General features: G+C 60.9%; 6 protein-coding genes and 1 non-coding gene across 7 annotated transcripts in view; 4 read left to right on the forward strand and 3 right to left on the reverse strand.

Moving 5' to 3' along the window:
• VDBG_08870 (conserved hypothetical protein) overlaps positions 1–696 on the forward strand; it is a gene marked incomplete at both ends in the record, with an annotated part of 1,373 nt that extends 677 nt beyond the window's left edge. The window contains one exon of the mRNA XM_003001028.1: positions 28–696. Coding sequence (XP_003001074.1) covers positions 28–696 — 669 coding nt within the window. The remainder of the gene's footprint in view (positions 1–27) is intronic.
• A 1,124-nt stretch (positions 697–1,820) lies between these two features.
• Positions 1,821–4,501, forward strand: VDBG_08871 (conserved hypothetical protein; the record flags this gene model as incomplete). The annotated part of the gene is made up of 2 exons (XM_003001029.1): positions 1,821–4,265; positions 4,355–4,501. The coding sequence occupies 2 exons, from the start codon at positions 1,821–1,823 to the stop codon at positions 4,499–4,501; spliced, it is 2,592 nt and encodes an 863-aa protein (XP_003001075.1).
• Positions 4,502–4,986: 485 nt separating this feature from the next.
• Positions 4,987–5,490, reverse strand: VDBG_08872 (conserved hypothetical protein; the record flags this gene model as incomplete). Its single annotated transcript, XM_003001030.1, has 1 exon — positions 4,987–5,490. One exon carries the CDS (start codon positions 5,488–5,490, stop codon positions 4,987–4,989), a length of 504 nt encoding a protein of 167 aa, XP_003001076.1.
• Positions 5,491–7,740: 2,250 nt separating this feature from the next.
• VDBG_08873 (conserved hypothetical protein) lies at positions 7,741–11,338 on the forward strand (the record flags this gene model as incomplete). Its single annotated transcript, XM_003001031.1, has 6 exons — positions 7,741–7,747; positions 7,829–7,913; positions 8,014–8,979; positions 9,120–9,927; positions 9,986–10,289; positions 10,443–11,338. 6 exons carry the CDS (start codon positions 7,741–7,743, stop codon positions 11,336–11,338), a joined length of 3,066 nt encoding a protein of 1,021 aa, XP_003001077.1.
• A 508-nt stretch (positions 11,339–11,846) lies between these two features.
• VDBG_08874 (dolichyl-phosphate mannosyltransferase polypeptide 2) lies at positions 11,847–12,101 on the reverse strand (the record flags this gene model as incomplete). Its single annotated transcript, XM_003001032.1, has 1 exon — positions 11,847–12,101. The coding sequence occupies one exon, from the start codon at positions 12,099–12,101 to the stop codon at positions 11,847–11,849; it is 255 nt and encodes an 84-aa protein (XP_003001078.1).
• Positions 12,102–13,027: 926 nt separating this feature from the next.
• On the reverse strand, positions 13,028–13,120 carry VDBG_15187. Its single transcript has one exon. It is a non-coding gene; the product is annotated as a tRNA-Ser (tRNA).
• Positions 13,121–13,522: 402 nt separating this feature from the next.
• Positions 13,523–13,901, forward strand: part of VDBG_08875 (pre-mRNA-splicing factor cwc22) — a gene marked incomplete at both ends in the record, with an annotated part of 3,449 nt that continues 3,070 nt past the window's right edge. The window contains one exon of the mRNA XM_003001033.1: positions 13,523–13,851. Within this exon, the coding sequence (XP_003001079.1) occupies positions 13,523–13,851 (329 nt within the window). The remainder of the gene's footprint in view (positions 13,852–13,901) is intronic.

Below are 13,901 nucleotides of genomic sequence, written 5' to 3' on the forward strand. Positions count from 1 at the left end.
CGCTCTGCTGACCATCTCGCCACCCAGTTCTACCTCTTGTCCACCTTTTACAACATTAGCACGCCGACCGTGCTGTCGGCTCTCGGCATTGAGATGCTCTCCACCTTTGCGCCTTTCACTGCCCTTCGACCCCTCTCGGGCGCCCACGCCCCCGGTTCCAAGGGAGTCGCGAACCGCGAGATCATCACCGATGCGCCTATCCAGATCTACACCACTCTCCTCTCGGCCTTGATCTACGGCATCACCCTCTTCATCGCCCTGCACACGTTCCTCCCGACTAGCCTGATCCTCTACTTTGAGAACATTCCTAGCCTGACGCCTGCCTACACGGCGAACTACCTGACTATCCTGCCCATCACCTTGGCTTTCGGCTTCGCGGCGCGCACCTTCATCTTCACGCCCTTTGCCGCGACGGGCCGCAGCAAGGAGGACGGCCGCCTGGGCGAGTTCGATCCCGTTACCGCGACGCTCGGCGAGACAGTCGCGTTCAACCTCTGGGGCTACACCTCGCGCGCCAAAGTCATCATTCTCCGCACCGGAGTTGCGATGGCCGTCACGGGCATCAACACGTACCTGCAGACGCACATGACAGTCGGCGGGGTCGAGACCCGTGGTGCCGCGGCGTATGCCCTGCCGTGGGTGGGCGCGACATTCTTCACGGGGTTGGCGCTCGCCTTTGTTGGTGGTGAGGCGTAAGTCGGCAGGCGGGCAGAATGAGCCGTCGAAAGGCTTGAAAATGGGACGTGCCAGAGAGGTCCAGGGACCATGACAATGCGACTCTATGCTCAGAACGAGAGATCGAATCGTCGATGTCTGTGCCGCAATTGCATGATGAGCTTGGGTGTGGATGGCGCAGGGACGGCTAGCTTTATGGTTTGTATTTTACTTCCTATGTATACCGAGTATGTGTTGTTTCAACAAGAAGCTGTTCAATCTCGCAAGGGGGTCCGATGGCGTGGTGACTAGAAGCTCAGATCGACCACAGGGCTGAGCAAGGGTTCACTTGGTAGAGGGAACTCTGGCTGATGACTGTGTCTCTCGAGACGGAGTTTCAGGGAAAACTAGGGTTACGAGGTCGAAAGAGGTGTGAGAAGTGTTGCCCATGTGTCGATTCCAATGACCTGGTAGGCCCATAAACTACGTACCTTGCCTAGGTAGGTAAGCAGCAAACAGCGTGCTTGATGCGAAAGCAAAGCTTGTAGTGATTTGAATTTCGCGGTCTCCGCCTTCGTACGACACGCACTCACAGTACATTCCCAGGCCCACGACGAGCGTCGACTCATACTGCCATCTACTATGTATAGGTACTCTTGGGAGCAAGTGCATTCGTTGTCCATGCAAAGGTAGACATGGCAGTGTCTTGCAGAGCTTGCAGGGCAAGACAGCTTGTCATTGTAGCCAGGCACCAGAGGCACCAGAGGCACCAGAGGCACCAGAGGCAATAGAGGCACCAGAGGCAGCAACGCGGGCAAACCTCGGCACTTGGGTGATGTCAGAGCAGCGCGACCCACACATGGCTGGCGCACGAACCAATCGCCCGCATGCAGGGGCCTTGCTCTGAACCCCCCCCCCCCCTTGAAGCTTGAGCTCCATTGGGGCTTAGCGCGCGGACAAGCAGCCCAGAGAGCCTCGCGCATTCGTGTACAACCTCCACGTCCCTCGTCGAACGCGACCTGCCTTCCAACTGCCACCCACCCCCCCTCGTGCATCCTTTCGAGCATCGCGTTACTCGACTCCTCGACACTCCTGCACCGCCAAGGCTCGACAAGACGCGTGCTTCCCACGACGGACCCGTCATTTCCTTGACACCATCGCCTACCATGGCTGCCGTCGACGCCTCGGCGGAGGCTGAGGACGCAGTCTCTCCAAAAGACAAGACAGCCATGGAGCAAGACATGCCGCAACCCCCCCTCCGTGCCATCAACAACCCTCTGAATGCACTTCAAATGCGCGCCGATCCGGATGCCCAAGCCACGGTCACCGACTTTCTCGACTTTACCGAGTATCTCCCGTCCGACATGATGCGCTCCCTGACGTTGATCGGCCAGCTCGATGCCCGCTACCACGACGCCTCACTGGACGTACACAACATGACGACCACATGGGGCCAGCTTCCCAAGATCCCCGCCGACACGCGTCCCGCACCGAGCCAGCTTCGCGCCGCCATCTCAGACGGCCTCAACCGGACCGTCAGCTCGCGGGCGTTTGCGCACGCCGAGGCCATGCGCATGGACGAGAATGTGAACCGCCACTACAACCGCGTCAAGCTGATCCTGTCCAAACTGCAGACCATGTTCGAAAACTACCCGACGGAAGAAGAGCAGAAGAGCCCCGTGGCCGTGTCCAAGTCGCCGCAGCTGGCGAGGGCGCCGAAGCCGACGCTGCGCCTGGGCCACGGCGAGAAGGCGCGGCGTCAGATGATCCCGCGCATCACCGTCCCCGGCGAGGTCCTGGCGCCGTACGACAACTTTGAGGCCTACAGCTCCGATAGCGACGAGAGCTCCGACGACGAGGACATGGACATTGCGCCGTACAAGGCCGGCGCGGCGTCCAACGCGCGCGTCAAGCTCATGAAGCCGCCCAAGACGCCCAAGCCGCAAAAGACGCCCAAGGCACCCGGCTCGAGACCGCCCAAGTCGGCGGGCGGAGCAGGTTCGGCGGTTGCGCCGCCCGCCACACCCCTGCCGCCGCCGAAGAAGCCGCCCGAGAATGCCGTGATAGGCAGCGCAGACGCCCCGTGGCTCCAACTGACCGCGTGGGAGCTCGCCAAGCTGCGAAAGCGCATGAAGAAGAATGCCCAGTGGACACCTAGCGACACCATGATCTCGCGAGAGCTGAACGACCTCGGCCGTGGCATTGATGCGTACCGAGAGGCGAAGAGAAAGGCGGAGGAGGAAGGCATCGCCTTTGACCCCGCCCCTTCGGCCATTGCGGCCGAGTCCGAGAACGGCAACCAGCAGACGCCCGAGGGCGCTCTGAGCGCGGCCGCTCTGCAGTCGGATGAGGTCCAGCTGAGCAACAGGGGCATGAAGCTCAACGAAGCCAAGAAGCTGAAGAGAGAGTCGCTCGCGAAACAGGCCGCCGAGGAGGCCGAGGAATCTGCCCGCCTGTTTAATGAAACGGCGAGGATGCTGATGACGCCCCAGCAGCCGCAGTCCAACTCGCAAGCGAAGACGTCGGGCAAGCCCCCCGCTTCGGCCAATCGAAGCCACAAGCGCAAGAGGGATTCGGCGACGGAGCCAGAGCCTCCAAAGAGTGGCGAGCCAGAGAAGGCCGCGCCACGGCCGCCGCCTGCCAAACGGACCAAGACGGAAACGCCCGTGCCGCTTCCTCATCTACGCGCAAGCCTGAGCACCCAGCCGCTGACCGAGACGCCCGTTCTCCCGCCTGTCTTGACGCCAGGGGGAACCGCCGTGACACCGCATTCGACCACGCCAGTACCGCTCCCTGTCCCCGGGCAGGACGCGACCAAGAGGACGGTGTCGCCGGCACTGTCCAAAGAAAATGGCGCTGGTGCTGGCACCATCACGACGGTCATTCCTGTCAAACCTCCTGCCGAGACCCCCGTCCCAGCGCCCATTTTATCACCAAGAAAATCCACCACACCGATCCTTCCTCCCATTCCCCAGTCATCCAAAAGAGAGACGAGGGGCGACGTGGCGAAGAAGCCGTCGTTCTCGGAGTCTGAAGCCTCCCAGCAGTCCGCTCCTGTCCTGCCACCGCTCCAGCTGGAGCACACCGACCAGCTGCCAGAGCCACGCCAGCTACGCCAGTCGTCCGCCGCGCCCTCCATCAAGCAAAGCAAGTCCCGATCCAGCACGCCGGGCCTCACGCCGGGCCCAGACGGCACATTTCCCCGCGCGCGTCCTGCCTCCCGAGGCCAAGCTTCGAGTCAAGAGTCGCAGCCCTCGCTGGCGACGGACCGGCCGCGGCGCGCCAGCACAGCGCGGAACACGCCCGTGCCTGACGCCGCCGCCGTGGCCGCCGCCCTCGCGGCACGGCAGACGAGCAAGCGGACGAGGCGGCCCGCGCCAGGTGTCGTGAGCACGACAACGTCAGGCGGTAGCAGCGCCGTCGGCAAGCGCAAAAAGGCACCCAGCGTGAAGAAGCGCGTGCGGCCGCAGAAGAAGAGCAACGGGCAGCAGCAGATGGTGGAGGAGACGGAAGAGGTCGATGACGAGGGGAACCCGATTGACGCGGACGAGGCGCGCTATTGCCTCTGCGACCGCGTGAGCTTTGGCGTCATGATCAGCTGTGATAATACGGTGAGTTTTTTCTCCTGCTCTCACGATCTCCCCACCCCTTCCCGCTCGCCATAGTGTGGACTGCGCGCTGACGTGCCCGTGACCGGCAGAATTGTCTGAAGGAGTGGTTCCATCTGGAGTGCGTCGGCTTGAGCGCTATTCCGGCGCGGACAACGAAATGGTATTGTCCCGAGTGCAGGGTTGCTCTGAACATTGGGGAAAAGGGCGAGGTGACGGCGAGGGGGGTCAAGGCCTGATGGACGTGACGGCTCGCTTCCTGACCTGACGAGCAGACCGGACGCGAGGGATGGCTGTAGCCACGCCGCGTGCTGCGCTGGTCCGGGGGGGGGGGGTCGGAGGCTATTTAGGGGTGACGGCAACTAGCAGCGTTTTGAGGATCAGGGTTCATTTTGACAGTGTCATGGCTGTGTGGGTAAGCTATGGGTTGGGCGTCCAGGTAGCCAAGGGGGTATTCTATTCATCACATCCTCTATGTAGCCATTCGCCATTCGAGGGCGCTTACGTTTTGTGCTGCTATACGTTGGGGGAGGCAGACAGGACATGTGGAACGATTGCAAATCCGCACGTCCTCGTCTACCGTTTTGATGAGACAGCAACCAGGACGGCCAACGAGAGCGCCGTGTCAGCTCTATCGTGCATCCGGCTGAGAGAGAGAGAGAGAGAGGGAGAGAGAGAGGTCTTGCGTGGCGGCGCAAGCACGACTGCCTCGACCGACACGGCCTCATGCCTCGGCCGGCACCCACTCCAACGCCGTCTTCTCGCTGAGCCAGACCTGGTAGAACGACATCTTCCACGCCCCGTCGTGCTTCTCCCACACGGCGCGGCCGGCCCAGCTCAGGACCGTCTCCCGCTCGTCGGGCGCGACCCTCGTCACGAGGCCCTCGAGCATGAGCTGGACGCGGCCCTCCGTCACGTCGCCGACGTAGGCGCTGCTGGCCCAGTGCGACCGCGCCTTGACGTCCTGCCACATGGCGGCGCGGAAGCGGCGGATGGCGTCGGTCCCCTGGGCGCCGGCGCCGGCCATGATGGCCTTTGCATCCCGCGTGAAGTAGCCGAGCCACGTGTCGTTGGCGGCGGGATCGTCGCTGACGCGGTAGAAGTTCTGGATCGCCTGGACGAGTTCCTGCTGGAGGGCGGGGCCGAGGATGGTGGTCTCGGGGAAGGGGTTGATGCGGCTGTACTGGTCCTGCGGCTCGCCGGTGCGTGGCGTGGAGTCCTCCATCATGTTGCCTGGCCTGGTTCGCTTCCCAGTGACGTCCTTGCCCGATCTGACCGAAGCTGACGTTCTTCGACGAAGGGGGGGCGATAAGAAGGGCCAAGATGCTCTGCGGTGATGTTGAAGATGGCATTGGCGGGCAGGTGTCGGCACTGTCGGTACCTAGGTACACAGTTGACAGCTGGCGGCCCAGGTACCCACCCAAGATGAGATAAGCATGCCGGCTGCGAGACTGGAAACCGGCCGGAGCAGGACGCCAGGGCGAGGCCAAACGCGTGTCAGAGTATCAAGTGATTATCAAGTGATCCCGTGCTGGGTTTATCCCGAAGCTAGCCTGCCTGGCGGCCTGGCTTCGCCGCCCAGAGAGCGATGACATAACGGGGGTCCGCGAGCCTTGCTACCGCGATGAAACGCGAGCGACCACAAAGAAACCGAACGGCCCCCTCCTACGTCAGCGCGTGCGATGCGTCCAATGTCCCGCTGCCGTGTTCTCGTGGGCCTCGATCCGGCGCTGAGTGGCCAGCTCACCTGACCACACTCCTGTTGTACCCAAGGTCGGTACCTATGGAGGGCACTCACACAGGCGGCGGGGACTGTTCAGCGTGCTCCCATCAGCTGGCATTGATCTGGCAACATGGCATTCTGGCTGGGGCCCAAGCTAGCGGGGTACATTCGCGCGACTTGCATGATGGGTTGACCTGGCACGTCAAAGTTCCCCAGGCAGTCAAAGTCAAGTTTGTTGTTGTTAGATGAATTATCCGGGACAGGGAGATGTCCGTTTTCATGCCTTGCTTGTCGCTAGGTCTGTTCCTCACGGCGGTGGCTGGCGTCAGCAGAAAGGGGGGGGGCCCACGGTCATGATCAGGATGATTGACGCATCGGCGTGTGACTGTTCCGTTTGACTGCGCGAGGCCGACCACAGCTCGTCAGCAGCTTGTACCTTCTGAGGCTTCGGCGCTGCCCGGGCACGGCACAAGACTGCGCAGCGTGCCTGGCGCCCTTGCCGCCTTGGGATGTGTGTGTGTGTATGTGTGTGTGTGTGTGGGTGGCCGAGGATAGAGACGGGGTGCACGGGTGAGAGTGAGGGTGAGGGTGAGGGTACATGTGTTGGGGCATCCGATTGCGTCGTCTGATGGGCGATTGAGATGAAGTGGCTCTTGGTGGCATGGGGAATGAATGCCATGCGGGCAAAGGCGGTGCTTCGGGAGATTGAGGCCATGCCGACCTCTTGTCGTAGGTACCCAAGGTACTGATTGTACCTGACTGGTATGTTGGACGGAGAGGCGAGAATAGTCAGAGCGATGAGGGGCTGACGTCGGCCGTGCAGGGAGGAACCTACCTACCTACCTATACCTACCTTATTATTCTTTGGGTACCTAGGTCACTGTAGAATAGACACGCAGGTGGGCAGACGGCAGAAGAGGGGAAATGTACCTAGGTAGGTACCTACCTTCCACCACGGTAGGAGGCGAGCGATAAGGTACCTGCTTCCCCCGCCCTTTGACGCCTTCCCACCTGCCCACCCCTGTTTCTCCATCTGGCAGCGGGCCAGATGTAGCGCCATCCCACTGGAACTGAGAGTATCACACCCCTCTCAGCACCCTTTTTTAGCGAGACACCCCAGGCATCCGTCACCCCATTCAGCAGGCCCCCCCCCCAAAGGACCCCCGGCCACGGCCCAGAGCACGCAAAGCCCCCCGCCGCCGCGCCCCCCCCGTCTTCCGTGTCGCATCTCCACTGACTGACTGGACGCTACTCCTCCTACCCTACGATGCCTTACCTGAGTGTCCATCTCCCCCTCTGGTTCCCTCCCTTCCTGTCAGTCAGTCACCAACAAACACCACGGAACCATACGAAATCACGATAGCATCAACCAAACGTAGAAACTTTTCTTTATTTGTGCCTTATAGATTTGCCTCTCACGACCCTCAGTAATAACCCCCAGCTCTCCTCGCCCTGAGCTCTGCCTACAGGACAGGATCCACCCCTTGGTCCTGCGGCTTCCGGCTCCCTTCACGACAGCATCACGACCGCGACTTCTCCTTTGGAGTCGCCTCGAGAAAGCGATCCTCTCTGCATCCGACACCGTCAACTCTTCGAGCAACTTGCATCGTCAAACTTCCTGACAACGGACCCAAGGTTGCCTCTCCCGCCCTCTCTTTGCAACCGCTGCCCCGGTGTCCGCGCTGAGACGTTGCCCCGCGGAACGCCAGTACCAGGGCGGGATACCTGCTCTGGCTGCCTGTGCACCACCACTTAATGCCGAGTGAGTCCCTTCTGAAGACCGTAGTCTGAAGACTGTAGTCAGCCGAAATCTTGGAAGAAACCTCTGACTGAAAAGTACCAGGCTCGAAGAAAGACAAGAAGAACGCGAAAGATGGCGGAGGGGTTAGCTCGGCCGTGAGCAAGCTGGCTGCTGCCAGCAAGTTCGCGTATGTTTGACCACTGCCACCTCGTGCCATGCACTTGGTCCTTGTTCTTCGCCTTTTCTGTTCCATGAACCGAGCCGCTGACGTTTTCTCCGACGTGTAGCAACGCGTCGAAGCCTCCCACGGCCACACCTCCCTCCTCTGTTGCCTCGCCCAATATTGGGCCCGTCGCACCCTCCTCCTACGATGGCAACCCGACAATCTCCCCCCCCCTGGATGCCCTCTCGACTACGCCTGCGTCCGTCGGAACGGCTGTGAGCGCAAACCCCGACTGGATCCGGGGCGGCCTGGCCGGGTCGCCTGGGAACCTCATAAGCTTGATGGGCGAATCGCCGCCCACCCAGCCCTCCTCCTACGAGGATCATTCACGCCTTCCCTACGGCTGGGCGAACCACCGCCAGTTCATCCCGTCCCAGCCCGCCTCCCCCTCGCCCCCCAACAGCATCCCGAGCAGCGTCCCGAACAGCTATCCCAACAGCTTCCGTCGCCCCCTGAGCTTCCAGCAGGAGTCCCACTTTCCCGTGGAAACCCACGCGCAGGCATCTGCCGCAGCCTATCGTCGCGCCTCCATGCAGTCGCCCTTCTCCCAGGGCAGGGTCGTTCCTCATCCACCTCCTCCCCATCACCCCCAGGCCCATTTCTATGGCGCGCCGGATCTTGATCTCGACATAGCGCCCCAGAACGGGATGAAGCCCGGCGAGAACGGTTACCACTTTGGCTTCGACACGCTGCCCTCCCCAAGCACGGCGGCGCTTCCTGGCTCCGACAATGTTGTCATCACTGGCTACGAAGGCGGCCTAGAGGTTCATTCCGTGACCAAGCGAGGTGTGGAACGTGTCGCTGGACTGAGAGGTCTGCGCGGAGGCGTCTACAACGCCAAGATTCTGCCCTGGACTGCCTCGGGTGACCATACGGCTCTGTACCCCCTCATTGCTGTCGTTGTCCACGGCCCCGTACTGCCACAGGGCTCACACGAAGGCCATTCTGCCGCGCAAGACAACAATTCGGAAGACAGGCCCGAGCCGCCTGGTAGTCCTCGAACTGACAGCGGCAGCAAGGGAGACCTCGGGTGCTCGGTCGGGCGCCACCATCGAATACTATCAGACCGCTGTCGAGCTGTACTCCCTGAAGACCAACAAACTTGTTGATGTGCTGCTCCTGGCGCCCAAGATTCCTCTTGCCACAGCCATCACAAGCCCTGTCTTCCAGGCGCCTGCGCCAACCGGATCCGCTTGGTGATCAAGGCAGACGCCGCAATATCGTTGTGGCTTCCGGGCCTCCACCGGCGAGATATATGGCTTGTACCGCCACCATCGAGGGATCGTACGGTGACGGCAAACTTCACTTTGGCTGCACGGGAAAGCTTTGGACCAGCCTCCAGCAACCTACAAGAGGCGAGGTGGCCGAAGAGTCTGAGAGGCGGTCATCCCCCGCACCGGTTTCCACGCATCCCAAGCCGAACCCGCACACCCCGATCTTCGCCGTCAATGGCCGATGGATCGCGTACTGCCCTCCCCCACCTTCTACGCAGATCACTCTTCGCGCTCACGTTCCGGTTCCGGTGCTCGGTAAAGGCCCGACCCTGTCTTCGGTAACGCCTCCAGGACTTCCGGCTGTGACCTCCGCGATCGACACGGCCATGTCAGAGGGTGTGATGAACAAGATTATGCGCGAGACCACCCAGGAGCTCATCTCGGGTGCCAAGTGGGTAGGTCAGCAGGGTATGCAGGCTTGGAACGCCTACTGGAACAAGAACACGGCACCGCAGCGGCAGCCTCGGTCACCAACGTTGGCCGCCCAGCAGTGGCCTGGTTCATACCCTCCACGATCGGATGCGGTCCAGTTTCCGCCGACGCATGCGACGCCGGGCCAGACGCCAGCCAGCAAGGATCCTGCTCTTGTTTCCATCGTCGACATGGGAACCATGGGGGCTCTCTGCGTCCCTGCACCCCGTCACTGCGTTCCCGACGCCGCTCGGCTGCAGCTTCCTGTCCTTCTCGCCTTCCGGGCTGTCCTTGTTCACGGCCAGTAGCAAGGGTGACGTGCAGACCGTATGGGATCTCTTCAGCATCCAGTACACCAAGTCGTCTCCGCTCCAAGTTTCGACGACGGCCAGCGTTGTTGGACCACGGGTTCGCCAGATCGCGCACTTTTCGCGCATGACGGTAGCACGCATCGTGGAGGTGACATGGTCGCGACCCAACGGTGAGCGAATCGCCATGGTCACGGAGCGCGGCACGGGGCACCTGCTCGACATGCCCGAAAGTGCTTATACCTGGCCGCCGCCCCGCCGTCGGAAGGAGGCAGAACCGAACGGTGCTCCTGCGTCTGAAACGTCCAGCACTGCCGTCTCGATTGCCTCCAACGCCTTTGGCGCGCGTTCGTAGCGGCTCGGCCGCTGATCACCGCCGCGTAGGAGCAGTGCGGTTGCTGCGGGTCAGAACGGGACGCACGGCTCCAACTTTGTCGATTCTGCCAGTCAAGGCGGCAGAGCCATCGCTGCGACCATCAGCCATTCCTTGGGCAAGACAGGCACAGCAATCAACCAGCTGCGGCACACGGGGGAAAACAGGGTGTCCTTACCCCCGAGCACCCTGTTGCCCTCGGCATCGTGCGTCATGTGGATGACGGGTAGAAAGTATCACTCGCTCTACGTCGTGGGCGACGGACTGGTGAGAACATTCCCTTCCAAGACCCGGCGAGCATCGAGCGTGGCAGACAAGCAGCGCATCCCCAAGGGCAACCGCTACAAGGATATGAAGCTGCCCTCGCTTCCCGATGGCGACATGGCACCCAAAGTGAAGCAATTCATCGAGGGCGACGAGGCTCTCGAACTGTCCGATCAGGATATGGACGCATGCAACACTCTGACTCTCGAACCACGTGCGAGAACGGTACAGGTTGACTTCAGCCCCGAGGCATCCATCCCCCAGGCAGAGATAGAGTCGAGTGCACCGTACCAGCCTTTCCACACCGACAGGCGTGTCGCGCTGTACGAGTATGGTCCCGCTGCGGGCGATGCGGACGCCTCGGCGTTGACGGTGATGCTCGGCGACATCAACCTCGAGGACAAGGCAACCTCGAAGCAACAGAAGAAGAAGCAGCAACAGCAGCAGCAGCAGCGGATGCAGGTCCAGGCCGCTGCCCCTGCAGCAGACTTTTCTCAGCCATGGGCGTTTGGTCAGAAGCTTGATCTCATCAGGCTAGACTTGAGCCACGTACAGCTGTCTGACGAGGATTTCAACACCTCAGACGACCCGCGCGCTCTCCCCCTGACTTCGATGGAGCGGGTGATGCATGTGGGGGAGAATCGAGACGAGATTGTGGTGACGACGCGGCGACGCCGCGGCGCACGCCACCCAGAGGACGAGGACGGATTCTTTGAGGACGACTGCGAGGTTCTCGATTTCGCGGACCAGAGAGTCTGAACAAGGTCGCGAAGTGGTCAGGGGTTAGTTAGTCTGGTTGATTGTGGTGTCGAGGCTACGCTTTGCTCCAAGGGAAACGGCTGCGTGGAGTATTTGTTTCATCGGCATGGTGAGAGACGACCGCAATACACTAGCGTAGTCTACTCATGGTCACTCGCTCTTCTGGCAACGACTGGTGGGCTGAGGGATGGCTTGATGGCTTTTGCAAAGTACTGCTACTAGTTTTTTGTTTTTCATGGTAACGTGGCATTGCGACGAATTCGGGCGCAAGTGGGCTGGCAAGCAGGCTACCCGCCGAATACAACCGTGTAGATACCCATTTTCTGGATGGCCTCCCCGGTGTTCTGGATTCGTGTTGCGTGACCGTGGACCACGCGCACTTGATTAATGGGGACGGCAACCTCTAGCAGGCGCCTGACCTCCGGCGTGAACTGCGCGACCCCCGGCCTCGCACCCCTTTTCTTCGCCCTGGCAACTTCATAGCGCTCGACGCTCGACGACAGCTCCCTTAAGCCTTCTTCTTCGCGGCAGCCTTGGCCTTGGCGGCCTTCTTCTTGTTGCTTCGGATCATGACGGTGCCGAGGAAGGAGCCGACGACGGCGGAGGCGAGGAGGATGAGGATGACGGGGATGCGAATGGCCCAGACGCGGGCGGGGAAGAGGCTCTGGAGCGGGTGGTCGTCGTCGACAAAGGGCTGTGGACACGTCAGGATCTTTCTTTCCTTATTTTTCTTTGCCCCCCTTTTGCTTCTCGGGGTTCGCATCAGCTGTGCCGAGCGTGGCCCGCGGCACGGGGCGAGAGATTGGGGTACGGGAGAGACTTTTGCGCCCAGGAAAAGGGGGGGGGGTGGGGAGACAGGACGTACGATGAGGAGCGTCCAGATGGTGTAGTAGGTGAATATGACGGAGGCGGCCACAAGCATGGCGAGGCCGACGAGTTTGTCGAGCTTTGAAGGGGCTTGTGTTAGCGACATTGTGTCCTCTCTCTCTCTCTCTCTCTCTTTCTTCTGTCGCTGCTGACGGAGCGCTGGCTATCTGGCCGGCGGAGGGGAAGAGAGATGGGCGTGATGGGCGAGATGGGGGGGGGGGAGAAGGTCAGGAGGTGGAGGGTTGGAGTGTGTGGATTTGGACGGACCATTGTCGAGGCGACTTTTGGGCAAGTCGTGCGCGTAAGGAGCGTGGGAACGGGCGCTGGGCGAGTTCGATGGGGAATCTCGGTGGAGAGAGGTCCCAGTTTGTTGCGGGTTTGCGGTTGCGGTGCTGGTGGAGGGTTCGTCGCGGGCGGCGCGCGATGTGTCGTGGAGGTTTGGGTTGGGATTTCCAGGGGGTGGTGAAGTGTGGCGCATGTTGGTGGGTAGGCCGCGGCGCATCTGTGGCTTAATTTGGCGTTGACTGACAGGGGCTTGATGGAGGAGTGCCATGCGCCTTTGCATGGCCATGAGCCATCTATCTATCTCCCTGCATTATTGACCATTTTGGATTGTTTTCACAATCATCTCAAGAAGATGAGCAAATACGTTCTTGTGAATGGCCTGTTGTGTTCTCTTGGGCGTCATATGGCTGCGTCAAGCACGGCTCCGCAGACGATATACCCTGGCTCGTGCTGGTCGAACAGAAAGAAGCTTGCCTTCGCCATGGAACCGCCCTTCATGCTAAACCGGATTCCGAGAGAATAAACCCAAAAAGTATACGATAGCAGCAGGATTCGAACCTGCGCGGGCAAACCCATAGGATACAGAAGACATATTCAAATCCCACCCATTAACCACTCTGGCATGCTACCGGATGTTGATTAGTCAGCGGACCGTGACATTCTCATTAGTCTTGCGGCCTCAACGCCAGGCTGCAGCTGTGTGCTGTGCAGATGTATTCAAAGTGTACTTTGCTGCCTGGCCTTTTCGCTTCTCATGATATCACTTTCGTCAACTGAACTCATATGCACATTCGCCCCCGTGAAATCACCCAATGTTGACGTCGAAGTGAAGCCACCAAGTGCTGCAGATCGCAAGACGCTCGGGCCGCCCCAGCCACATCCGCTTAAACGCATTCGGGAAAAAAGTTCCAGCTCCCAACTCAAGACACAACGCCTTGGACCCAAGGCTATCATCACCTAGCGCCAGGCAACCTCGTGAGACTTTGAACAGACTCTGCCTCGACGTCGATCCTTGGGTCAACGCGCGAAACCATGGCCTCGGCAGAGGTTGAATCACCTCGCGATGGAGGCGCCAAGAGCCCGCCTCCTCGAGCACCACGATCCCCTCGGCGCGATCGCGACCGCGCCTTCAAACGCGACGAACGCCGTCCCCGTGATGGCGGCGACAAGTACCGACCCGCGCCCCGAGAGCGCACGCCTCCTCCCGTCAAGACGGAGGAGGAGAAGCAGGCGATCGCCAAGGCCGAGTACGAAAAGCTCCTGACCATGCGATCCGGCGCACATACATCCCGCCCGCCCGACTCCGGCGCTTCTGCAGGCCCAGATCACGACAAGTCGAGCAAGGAATACAGCGCCTCATTGTGGAGGCCTTGAAGAGTCATCACGGACTGATCACAGGTCAACTACTCGA

Source organism: Verticillium alfalfae, genomic scaffold (genome assembly GCF_000150825.1).
Source record: "Verticillium alfalfae VaMs.102 supercont1.13 genomic scaffold, whole genome shotgun sequence".
In the NCBI taxonomy this organism is placed as follows: domain Eukaryota; kingdom Fungi; phylum Ascomycota; class Sordariomycetes; order Glomerellales; family Plectosphaerellaceae; genus Verticillium; species Verticillium alfalfae.